Consider the following 12153-nt stretch of genomic DNA (forward strand, 5'->3'; position numbering starts at 1 on the left):
TTTTATGAATAACTTTTTGTGCTTCTGCTGTATTTCTAGCTGCATAAGTAAATCAGTCCGACGAAATTGCAACATTTCATCAAGATCAGAAGCTTCTATTTAATATGCACACGATTGTTGAAGATAAATTATTCATCAATCAAGTCCTCAGTTCTGTGATTGTGCGTATGTGTAAATTTATTTTTCATTATAAACTAGGTATGAATCTGAAATTTTACTTGGCCAGCTATTTAAAGTACACACATTTTTCCCCATAGTTCAATAAATAGTGGAACAAGTCAGCCCACTAAATAGCCTCTGCCCAGTAATGCAATATTTTAAACATGTAACAAAAATGTTAAATATACTCATTTATTAATAATCTTTAAATACAAATAGTAATAACAAGCACAAACTGTATGGAAAATGTAACGATTTTTTTCATTTCACCTCGATCTTGTTAGCCAACTCCACATACACTGTGCCATATCTTTCCACAGTCTTCCATCTGAAGACATTATCTACTCATAGTAACTGTGCTTAGTTGGAGAATGCATTATGAAAATTGGCTTCTACACTTACCACATTATAACAATGACTTCTCTTCAACAGAACCTCATTAGCTGCAAAACATTTTAGGATGTTTTGAGCATGATGTGATAGGTGATACCTAAATATAATTCTTGATGATAATAATAATAATCAACTTTCTGTTCACAGCAAAAATGTGTTGTAATTGAACTCACAGCATATGCCATTACTGTGCCAGTAAATTCATCCACAGCCAGTAATATTATTAGACTTCGGGATAGCAAGAACATTTTTTCAATAACAATGGGATATTTAACCGCCAAACATTCAATATATGGATAGAAGTTTGACTTAATTGTTCTCTACTGCACTGCTGTTCTTGCTTCTCTTGCCAAGATGAAGAATGATGAGCAATTTATAGTATGTGACTTAAGCAAATCAAGTTGCTTGAGGAATTAATCATAAAAGTCATGAAAAAAGGCAAAGAAATTGGGGACTGTGAATCAGCTCTTATGAGCTTGTAAAAGATTCTAGTTATGCACCATGTAACCCACTTAGAAGTAATTCAAAACACAATCAACAGGTCATAATTAAAGTGTTACTTATGAAAGCAATGTTACAACTAAATTTAATCAGTACATGGACGAGTTTGCTATATCTATAAAGTACAATGGATTACTGGTACTTTATTGCCATGTGTGCCTAAGCACAATGAAATTCCTTTTAGAATACAGTTCAGTGACAATCCTGTTATACATTAGGCACAATCATACTAAGTATAAGAGTGTTAAATACATCATTGAACATCACTGTTTTGCTAACATTTATTTTATACCATATTGGGTCTTCCCTAGAAGCTCTGCTTCCTCTTCCCCAAGCCGCAGATAGTGAGCATCCAGCAACATGTCCGGTTTGATATTTTGAGATTGAGATTTCAACCAGGTTTATGTTGGGGGCTGAAGCTTAGAACTGACAGTACAAGCTAGCTCTCACATTTCACACAGACGTGCACTTCATTATCCTCAGTGTTTCAGGAAAATGTGATATTGTTTTAATTTGGCCAGAAATCAAATGACTAAAGTGAGGTATCAGAGTGCCTGTCAAATAGAGCTTTAGGTTACTCCCACTGTGACACTTAACCTTAAGTGCAAAACTGGGTTTCAATTGAATTTTCCTGGAACGTTTGACACATTAGATGAATTGAAGAGGCTTCTCAAAGCAAAGCTTCCGCCAGCACTGATCTTCTGGTCCATCTTTCACTCCTTGATCTGCTCAAATTGAAGAAACTCTGTAAACAAACTCTGTTATCCTATGTTCACCATTGAGTATCCAAAGGAGGCCACAGAAAACAGAGCTGCCAATCATGGTGTCAAAGCAAAGCAGTTAACAATGATGTGAAGAATAAACAGTGATAAATAAAGAATGCCAATTTTGTCTACACTATTGTGGTACAGTGCCCTCCATCATGTTTGGCACAAAGACCCATTATTTATTTATTTGTCTCTGTACTCCACAATTTGAGATTTGTAATAGAAAAAAATTGCATGTGGTTAAAGTGCACATTGTCAGATTTTATTAAAGGCTATTTTTATACATTTTGGTTTCACCTTGTAGAAATTACAGCAGTGTTTATACAGAGTCCCCCCCATTTCAGGCTACCATAATGTTTGGGACACATGGCTTCACAGGCGTTTGTAATTGCTCAGGTGTGTTTAATTGCCTCCTTAATGCAGGTATAAGAGAGCTCTGAGGACCAAGTCTTTCCTCCAGTCTTTCCATCACCTTTGGAAAATTTTCTGGCTGTTTATCAACATGAGGACCAAAGTCAAATAAGCCATTTTGAGACTGAGAAACAAGAATAAAACTGTTAGAGACATCAGCCAAACCTTAGGCTTACCATAATCAACTGTTTGGAACATCATTAAGAAGAAAGAGAGCCCTGGTGGGCTTACTAATCGCAAAGGGACTGGCAGACCAAGGAAGACCTCCACAGCTGATGACAGAAGAATTCTCTCTAAAATAAAGAAAAATCCCCAAACACCTGTCCAACAGATCAGAAACACTCTTCAGGAGTCAGGTGTGGATTTGTCAATGACCACTGTCCGCAGAAGACTTCATGAACAGAAATACAGAGGCTAAAACTGCTAGATGCAAACCACTGGTTAGCCGCAAAAATAGGATGGCCGGGTTACAGTTTGCCAAGAAGTACTTAAAAGAGCAACCACAGTTCTGGTAAAAGGTCTTGTGGACAGATGAGACGAAGATTTACATATCATAGTGTTGGCAAGAGCAAAGTATGGAGGAGAGAAGGAACTGCCCAAGATCCAAAGCATACCACCTCATCTGTGAAACACGGTGGTGGGAGTGTCATGGCCTGGGCAAGTATGACTGCTGAAGGTACTGGCTCACTTATCTTCATTGATGATACAACTGCTGATGGTAGTAGCATGATGAATTCTGAAGTGTACAGACACATCCTATCTGCTCAAATTCAAACAAATTCCTCAAAACCCATTAGCCGGTGGTTCATTCTACAGCAAGACAATGATCCCAAACATATTGCTAAAGCAACAAAGGAGTCTTTCAAATCTAAAAAATGGACAATTTGTGAGTGGCCAAGTCAATCACTCGATCTGAACCCAATTGAGCATGCCTTTTATATGCTGAAGAGAAAACTGAAGGGGACTAGCCCCCAAAACAAGCAAAAGCTAAAGATGGCTGCAATACAGGCCTGGCAGAGCATCACCAGAAAAGACACCCAGCAACTGGTATGTCCATGAATCGCAGACTTCAAGCGGTCATTGCATGCAAAGGATATGCAACAAAATACTAAACATGACAACCTTCATTTACATGACACTGCTGTTTATCAAACAGTATGGTGCCCTGAAATAGGGGGACTATGTAAAAACACTGCTGTAATTTCTACATGGTGAAACCAAAATGCATAAAAATGGCCTTTATTAAAATTTGACAATGTGCACTTTAACCACATGTGATTTTTTTTCTGTTTCAAATCTTAAATTGTGGAGTACAGAGGCAAATAAATAAATGATGGGTCTTTGTCCCAAACATTGTGGAGAGCACTGTATCTATTCTGACAGCTATATCTTATGGTGAAGCAAAACATTGGCATTTATCAGCAATGTTTCAAGGGCAACACTCTATTCTTGCTGCTATTATCCAAGAGCAGCAGTACTACTGGCTTTAAACACCAAGTTAAATGCCACGAATCCTGGTTTACAGATAACATTGGTGAAATGCAAGTGGCTGGTCTTTGCAATTTGACATTCCATTATTGAGATCAGGTGACTGACATAAAATAAACCAAAGAAAAAAAAAATCATCTATTTCCCCTGCATTTAGAACAGAAAGTCAAGATTCAAAACTGAAAGCAACATTCATTTCATGGTAACCCACAGGCTAGAGAGCAGTTGTGCAGAGAGAAACTGTTATTGTTTCGTTAACTGTTTCTCTCTCCACAGATGCGGCCTTATCTGCTAAATATTTCTGACATTTTCAGTTTTGTTTAAGACATCCAACATCTATAGGTTTTTGCTTTTACATTTATTTTATGTTGTTGGGGTTGAAAATGAAAAACTATCAATTTAACTAAACCCTATTTTAAAGTATCCTGATGAATGATCTAGACACAAACCTCGACCAACCATTTCCCCCCACAGATGCTGTCTGGCCTGCTGCGTTCCTCCAGCAGTTCTCCTTTTTTTGCTATTTTAAAATGTCTATTAAAGTGTAAATCAGAGAAATGCAAATTAAAATGTCTATTTTAATAAATGCAAGAAAACTTAAACAAGACGATGAAATGGACAGTCATGTAAGTAATTCAAGTGTAAATCAGAGAAACGCAAATTAATATGTTTTGGTAGACACAAAAAGTCATATAATGTAATGTTACTGTTTTAAATTGGGTGTGCAGCCAAAGAGACCTTAGGGCATTTACACACAAATCTTTGAAAGTGGAAGGACAAGTTGAGAAAACAATTCAAAAATAATAATGAATCCTTGAGAAGAGGCAGAAAGAACAAAAGCAAAGTGTTGGCACAGATATTGCTGGTGATTGATGGCAGTTCCGAACTGAACCGCTGGTGTTCATCCAATTAAATACAGCAGGTACATGGCAGGCATGAAAGAGTCGGCAAACATGGAAGTCTCAAGCACGTCTCAACATTAGTTGGAGATGCAAAGTGCTGGAGTAAATCAGCGAGTCAGGTAACATGTCTGGAGAACATGGATAGATGATGCTTCGGCTTGGGACCCTGCTTCAGTGGTGAGGAGGGGGGTGGGTGGGTGGTGGTGGGGGGAGGGTTGTAGGGAAAGAGGGAAGATTATAGGTGAACACAGGGGAGAGGAAATGGGGGGGGGGGTGTTGGGAGTGACCCAAAAATGGAGAATTCAATGTTCATACTGTTGGGTTTTAAGCTAACCAAACGGAATAACCAGCAGAAGCAACCCCCCCCACTCCTTTTCCTCCCTCTCTCCTTATGCCTGACCTGGACTCTCACCCACTTCTCCCCTCCCCTTCCACCTACATTCCTTCCTAATTACTTTTGTTTCACACCTTCTCAATAGTCAATAGTCATTTATTTGTCACACACACATAAATGTGTAGTGAAATGAAAAATTACCCTCAGTTCAACACTAAGACCAATAAGAATAATCTCTGGCTTTTGTCCAACCACCTGCCCTTAACCCCCTCCCGCACCCCCCCCAACCCTCACCTGTATCCTCCAATTACTTGCCAGACTTTGTCCTGTCCTTCCTCTACCCCCCCACCTCCTGAAAATATTGAATTGCATTTCAGAAGTATGTTGGTTAAAATAAAACCAATGCTACAAATTTTATTTTGAGGAAGTTTGAGGAAGGATATTCTTGCTATTGAGGGCGTGCAGCGTAGGTTTACTAGGTTAATTCCCGGAATGGCGGGACAGTCATATGCTGAAAGACTGGAGCGACTGGGCTTGTATACACTGGAATTTAGAAGGATGAGAGGGGATCTTATCAAACCAGATAAGATTATTAAGGGGTTGGACACGTTAGAGGCAGGAAACATGTTCCCAATGTTGGGGGAGTCCAGAACCAGAGGCCACGGTTTAAGAATAAGGGGTAAGGCCATTTAGAACGGAGATGAGGAAAAACTTTTTCAGTCAGAGTTGTAAATCTGTGGAATTCTCTGCCTCAGAAGGCAGTGGAGGCCAGTTCTCTGAATGCATTCAAGAGAGAGCTAGATAGAGCTCTTAAGGATAGCGGAGTCAGGGGGTATGGGGAGAAGGCAGGGACGGGGTACTGATTGTGAATGATCAGCCATGATCACATTGAATGGTGGTGCTGGCTCGAAGGGCGAATGGCCTACTCCTGCACCTATTGTCTATTGGCTGCTCAAACATCTCCCACACTTATACCACTAGTATTGGTACTGATTCAATTGCCATCCAAAGTTGCACTATCATACTGGCACGATAGTTTATCCTCGAGTCACTTGAAGAATCTAAATTATGGCTGAATTGTACTGTAACAGCAGAGAAACACAGACTTGGGCTAAACAAATGTGATGGTATACATTCATCATACTATCAGCCATAGCTTGCTGAAAAATAGCAATATTCATTTGTAGAACTGACAACGTGCCTCGGTGAAAGTCCAAACGTTTGAGATCTCTGCTGTAGTCGGAATCAGCTTTTATGGTTGATATTTCAAAAGGGCTCTCAAGCTTGACTCATTATGTTTACAATTATGATTTGCCAAATATTAGATTTGTTCCCTCTGTGTCTGTTCCTTCTGTTTAAATGGTTCAGTATCTAACCCTCTGTTTCAGATTTCCAGATTTAAAAGCATCCTATTTTGTTATTCATTATTTTCTGAGTGTATCCCCCTGTAAATCTTAGTTCAAATGTGTAAATTTAAGTAAAATTCAACACTTCTACCTTGCTTCCTGTTGAATTTTAGATCTTAAAAAGTAGAAACATAGAAAATAGGTGCAGGAGGAGGCCATTTGGCCCTTTGAGCCAGTACCACCATTCGTTGTGATCATGGCTGATCATCTACAATCAGTAACCTGTGCCTGCCTTCTCCCCATTTCCCTTGATCCACTAGCCCCTAGAGCTCTATCTAACTCTATTTTAAATTCATCCAGTGAATTGGCCTCTACTGCCTTCTGTGGCAGAGAATTCCAGAAATTCACGACTCCCTGGGTGAAAAAGTTTCTTCTCACCTCAGTTTTAAATGGCCTCCCCCTTAAAAAAGACAACAATTAAAAAACAAAATGGATAATTTGAAGGATGGGACTCAAATTAATCCTGTCTCGAGAGACTCCTGAAACACTTTGCCAATTTGTTTTATTTCATACTGATCACTTCCATTGCCAAAGGGAAAAAAAGCTGTTTTGAGTTGTCTTCAGCAGACCACAGCTGGCACGTGATCTAATTACCTGATTGTAAGTTCTATTTAAAATCCCATTGCATGATATCACAGTTTCAAATAGCACCTCATTTACAATCCCCTGTTTCTCAAGGCAAGGACCAAGCAAGGATCATAATAAGATTGGCAAAATGCCAATGGACAAGACTCCCAAGGTAGATGAAATACTAATAATGGGAAATGCAGAAGCTGAGTTTGCTTAAAAAGAACATAATGTAGCTCTTGCACACTTAAGAGTCATAGAGTCTCACAATATGGTAACAGGCCCTGCAGCCCAAACTTTCCCATGCCGACCAAGATGTCCCATCTATGCTCGTTCCGCCTGCATGGGTTTGGCCCAAATCGCTCTAAACCTTTCCTATCCACATACCTGTCCAATTTAGAAACACATAGAGATACAGTAGCTTCAAAGGAAGTCAGAGAGTTGGGTTTGGGTGAGGGCATGCTGAATTCATGGGATTACAGTGATGTATACAACATATACCAGAAACTATTCCAATCAATTTACAATTCTGGAACTGCCAGTAACATGGAAAGAAGCCCATACAAAAATAATGCAGTATTTTTGCTAACATATTAATAAATTCCATGTATGCATGTCGCATATGCTCAGCTAAAAAATATTTGTATTAAGAGCTAATCCCTCAAGGCAGGCATGTGAGTGAGGTAAAAAAAAGAGGAAAAGAACGGAGCACTTGCTCAGTACAGTGGGGGTCAAAAAATCAAAAATCTTTGAAAAGTTACACACAAAATTAGCAGTTTCAAGCCTCTTTTAGTGCATTTCAAAGTAAAAACCGACATTACAAAATATTGCGAATATGTCATTACATACTAATAACATTTTAATTATTTTAATTAATTTAGTTATATAATCTTGCACTTAAATTTAATATTTACTCATTACAGTTCCACCACTGATTTTCTGGCACTCTTGGTTCCAGAGCTTTGCTGGTTTATCCAGCCGGCCAAGGAAGTCGGCTATGAGGATAGATGTGCTGGCTCCAGCTGGGCTGGAGTTCCAGAGCCCCGGCCGCAGGTTGCAAATTCAACCCACCGATCGGCTGATGAGGTCGAGATTGGCTGCCTTGCCCAGCCTAGGTGCCACATTTTCTGGGAGACTTCCAGGGCGGGGGAATTTCAAGTGGGCTCTCGTAATTTTGTCCGGATTTCAAGGATTAGCGGCTATTTCTCGCGGAATCCCTAGCAACCTCTAGTGGAACCATAGTATTTCTTTTCTTTTTTTCGACCCAATTTCTCCGTTGGTAAACGTAATTTTGGTAAAGTGAAAAACGGGGAAATCATGCAAAAAGCGCGGAAAATTGATTTTTAAAACGTTGAAATCCGTGGAAACACGGAAAACTCACATGCCTGTCAAGGTGACATTTTATGGTTTTGTTCATGTGATCCCACCTGCATAATTAAATGATAATATCTCAACAGCTAATTGGAATTTAGCTCTTTAGGAACAAAGATTAAAGCGAATAGTTTGGTGGTTGAGGTGGATAGATATATGGACATATATCCACTGAATAACTTGTAAAGAAATAAAATAAATGTTGGAAATGCCTATTGCAATGATATTTTGCATGGTAATTATTACAGACCTCACTAAACTGGAACAAGATAAATGGTCACAGTCCATGCAGTCAGGCATCATATACCATTGTGGGTATAAAATGGAAAACCAAATACAAATGATGTCTAACCTCAATTGCAACACTAATATGCTGTTTCAGAAGAGGTTAGTACATTTGAACAGCACGTGTCACAAACGAAAATACCCACTGGGTTTTTGTTTTTCCATTTCCACATTGGCTGGGAGAGAAAGATTAAGTGAATGGTCACTGTGGAGCAGCCTCATCGTCTGTTACTGCCTGGTTACACAGCTAAATAGTTGGACTCACAGGAGATTGCTTGCCTGTCCTCTTGGAAAACGGCATAACATTGCAGGAAACCCGATTGAAAAGGAATGAAGGAAAATATAACTGTCTTCATAAAAGCTGAAGAACAAAAATACATTCTCCATAAACCAGCAGGTAGGCACAACTGTATTCTGTACTCGTAGGCAGGCAGATATTAAGCAGAACAGGAACCAGTGAGTTATGTCATATGCTTCTCAGTATGGCAACTCAAACAAAAAGCCGGAATAACTCAGCAGGTCAGACAGCATCTCTGGGGAAAAGCAATAGGTGAAGAAGGGTCTTGACCCGAAACGTCACTATTCCATTTCTCCAGAGATGCTGCCTGTCCTGCTGAGTTACTCCAGCTTTATATGTCTATCTTCGGTTTAAACCAGCATCTGCCGTTCCTTCCTACACATGACAAGTGAAAAGTTGGCTCAGTGGTGAAATTACAAACGTTACAACTTAGGAAGTCCAACTATTGTATCATTACACCTATAAATCTGCACAAAGTAGGTCATTGGGAAACAAATGGCATAATGAATTGATGTATCTTTATTTCAGGTCGGGACAAAGTTGTGGTGAAGCTCAAACATGAAATGAGTTCAACTTGTCAAACTCTGTTCCCAATTGGATGTAATCTTCTTACACAATATAGAAAATAATTGTAATTGTCAATCACATTAAAACAAGCTGTAGAGATGGCTGGTACCAATGGGGACAGCCAGAACCTTTTTCCCCAGGGTGGAAATGTCAAAGATTATAGGGCATAGTTTTCAGGTGAGAGGAGCAAAATTTAAAGTAGACGTGCAAGTTTTTTTTTGCAGAGTGGTGGGTGTCTGTAATGTGCCATCAGGAGTGGTGATGGAGGCAGATATATGATAGTGGCATCTAAGAGGCTTTTAGATAGGCATATGCATATGCAGGGAATGGAGGTATATGAATCATGTGCAGGCAGAAGAGATTAGTTTAACCTGACATCTTGCTTGGTACGGACATTGTGTGTCTGTTCTTGTGCAGTGCAGTTTTATGTTATTCCAAGGTGATCTTCTAAAGTGCACACTGGTTCAGAATTAAATTTGGTTGTACTCAATCTTGAAGTCAAGAAGCAAAATTGGAAAGTGTTTTCTATTTCATAACACGAATGTGGCTCACACAATTCATACAAATTTCCAAGATTCACAATGCAACTTTTCAAAAAAGATTCTGAAACTTAAAATATTTCCTTCATTAATTTCAAACCAAAATATGACTCAAGTATATCTGTAACGCACAAGCCATGCTTTAATTTCAGGTACTGTGAGCAGGCTAATGAATTGTTTTTGAAATCCGGGTTTGCATTTCTTCCTCATCAATGGCTATTCTCAAAAGAAAAGATCATAATTGAGACATGATACAAGCAACATCTCAAAAAGCTTTTATAACTCCAGTTAAATACCACAAAATACCAAACTTCTGATGCAAATCAAGTTCCAATGAATCCACAAGTAAACAATCGTCGAAGGAAGGAAATGGATCCACAAGTAAACAAACTCATTTCATTGCCATAAAAGGCACACCTTTACGATCAGGTGAAATTGCATTTCATTTTAGTTCTGATTTTTCTCACCTCAATAGGATATCTTCTTCCATCTAGACTGTGCTCTGAACCTGGGAAATGCCGATTCTGACCCCAGTGAAATTCCAGCTTTTCTGCTTTAAGTTTGCCTGGAAGGCCAGCTCCGCTGACAAAATAATCAGCCATCAGCATCACGGCAACTGAAAGGCAACATGGTGATAACATGCGGTTAACACACATTGGCATATTTATTAACAATTCAACACACATACACACCCCCATTTTCTGCACACTTCTGATGGTCTTGCATGTGTTATCAGCTGTTTTCAAGCATATATTTCCATGTTTACATCAATTACGATAACTCATCAAAACACAAAAGGCTGGAGTAAGTCAGTGCGTCAGGCAGCATCTGTGGTTGAATGTTTGGTGACGATTCGGGTTGGAACCTTTCTCCATTTCTGATCACCCAGCTAAGGGAAGGATGTCATTAGGCTGGATGGTTGCAGAAAGATTCAGGAGGATGTTACTGGGACTGGAGGGCTTGAATTATGAGGAGAGGCTGGGGATATTTTACTCTGTAGTGTAAAAGGCTGAAGGGGAAATTTTTGGAGGTATATAAAAGCATGAGTGGTAGATAAGATGGATGGTCACAGTCCTTTTACCAGGAAAGAAGTTTAAAGCTAGTTGAAGGTGAGGGTTGAAAGCTTTAAAAGGGTTACTATTATGTGTGCGGTTGACAAAGCCGAGACTTCCATGGTATTGCTGGTTGCCATTTCCATAGATTCACAATCTCACATGCAAGGTCAAATATGAAGTGCTTTAAGAGCTGATTGGATTATTTCAAGTCTAAAACACACAGAAACTCATCTTTCAGTGTAATCTATGGTCTCCAAAGTTGTAGAACCTTGATAGGTTTTTCAGCACAATGATATAATCACTCAGTTTCTCCAATTCCTGATTGCTGAGTTTATAGCTGAACACTATCTCCAATGCCTGTGAATTGAAGTACTCTTCCAACTTCTCAATTACCTCTGCAAACAAGATATCTTTAGCTTTTAGCCGAGCTAGTAAGTTGATGTGTGATATGCCTTGAGCTGACTTCAGTGAGCGAAATTGCTTTCTTTCATTCCCTCTCAACAGTGCTCCATGCCTGCACATTCTCAGCACCATCTTACACCCCAAGAATATTATTAACTATGAAAAACACTTCCATCCACCACACATAGGATGTGATTGATTCACCATCCTTGTTACACCCTTCCCTGACTACCTGCAAAACATATTTATACTTGAACCACCAATGCCTTTCTTTTCATTTCCAAATGGTGTCATCATTTTCATGCTTCATCATAAAGTCCACAACACACCAACAGGCTTTTCAGACCACCGTGTCAATTCCAACCATTTATCGATACTACGTACATTTACCACCACTTACTCTCAAGCCTTCCCTGCCTTGAAGATTCATTGCTCGTCTCGATACTTACCTGATATTGCAAGAGTTTTTACCTCCACCACTCATTCAGTAATGCGCTCCAGATTCTGAATATCCTTGCCAGGCTTTGTCCCACCTCTACCCCCACCTCTACCTCTCTCCTCTAGCTTTCACGTACCCACCTCCACTCCATCAGTCTAAAGAAGGCTTAAGACGCCCTCCTCCCCCACCCCCCACCCCCATCAGTCTTTAGAAGGTTCCTGAGCTGAAATGCCATTTCTCCATTTACTCCATCGATGCTGCTTGACCCA

General features: G+C 39.5%; 1 protein-coding gene across 3 annotated transcripts in view; it reads right to left on the bottom strand.

Annotated features, from left to right (window-relative positions):
* The window catches only part of LOC144601950 (receptor-type tyrosine-protein phosphatase gamma-like), a 494425-nt gene that overhangs the window by 246241 nt on the left and 236031 nt on the right, over positions 1-12153 (bottom strand). For all 3 annotated transcript variants that reach the window (XM_078414576.1, XM_078414575.1, XM_078414577.1), the window contains exon 4: positions 10456-10604. In XM_078414576.1, the coding sequence (XP_078270702.1) occupies positions 10456-10604 (149 nt within the window). The remainder of the gene's footprint in view (positions 1-10455; positions 10605-12153) is intronic.

The sequence above is a fragment of the Rhinoraja longicauda genome, chromosome 17 (genome assembly GCF_053455715.1).
Source record: "Rhinoraja longicauda isolate Sanriku21f chromosome 17, sRhiLon1.1, whole genome shotgun sequence".
NCBI classification, from domain to species: Eukaryota; Metazoa; Chordata; class Chondrichthyes; order Rajiformes; family Arhynchobatidae; genus Rhinoraja; species Rhinoraja longicauda.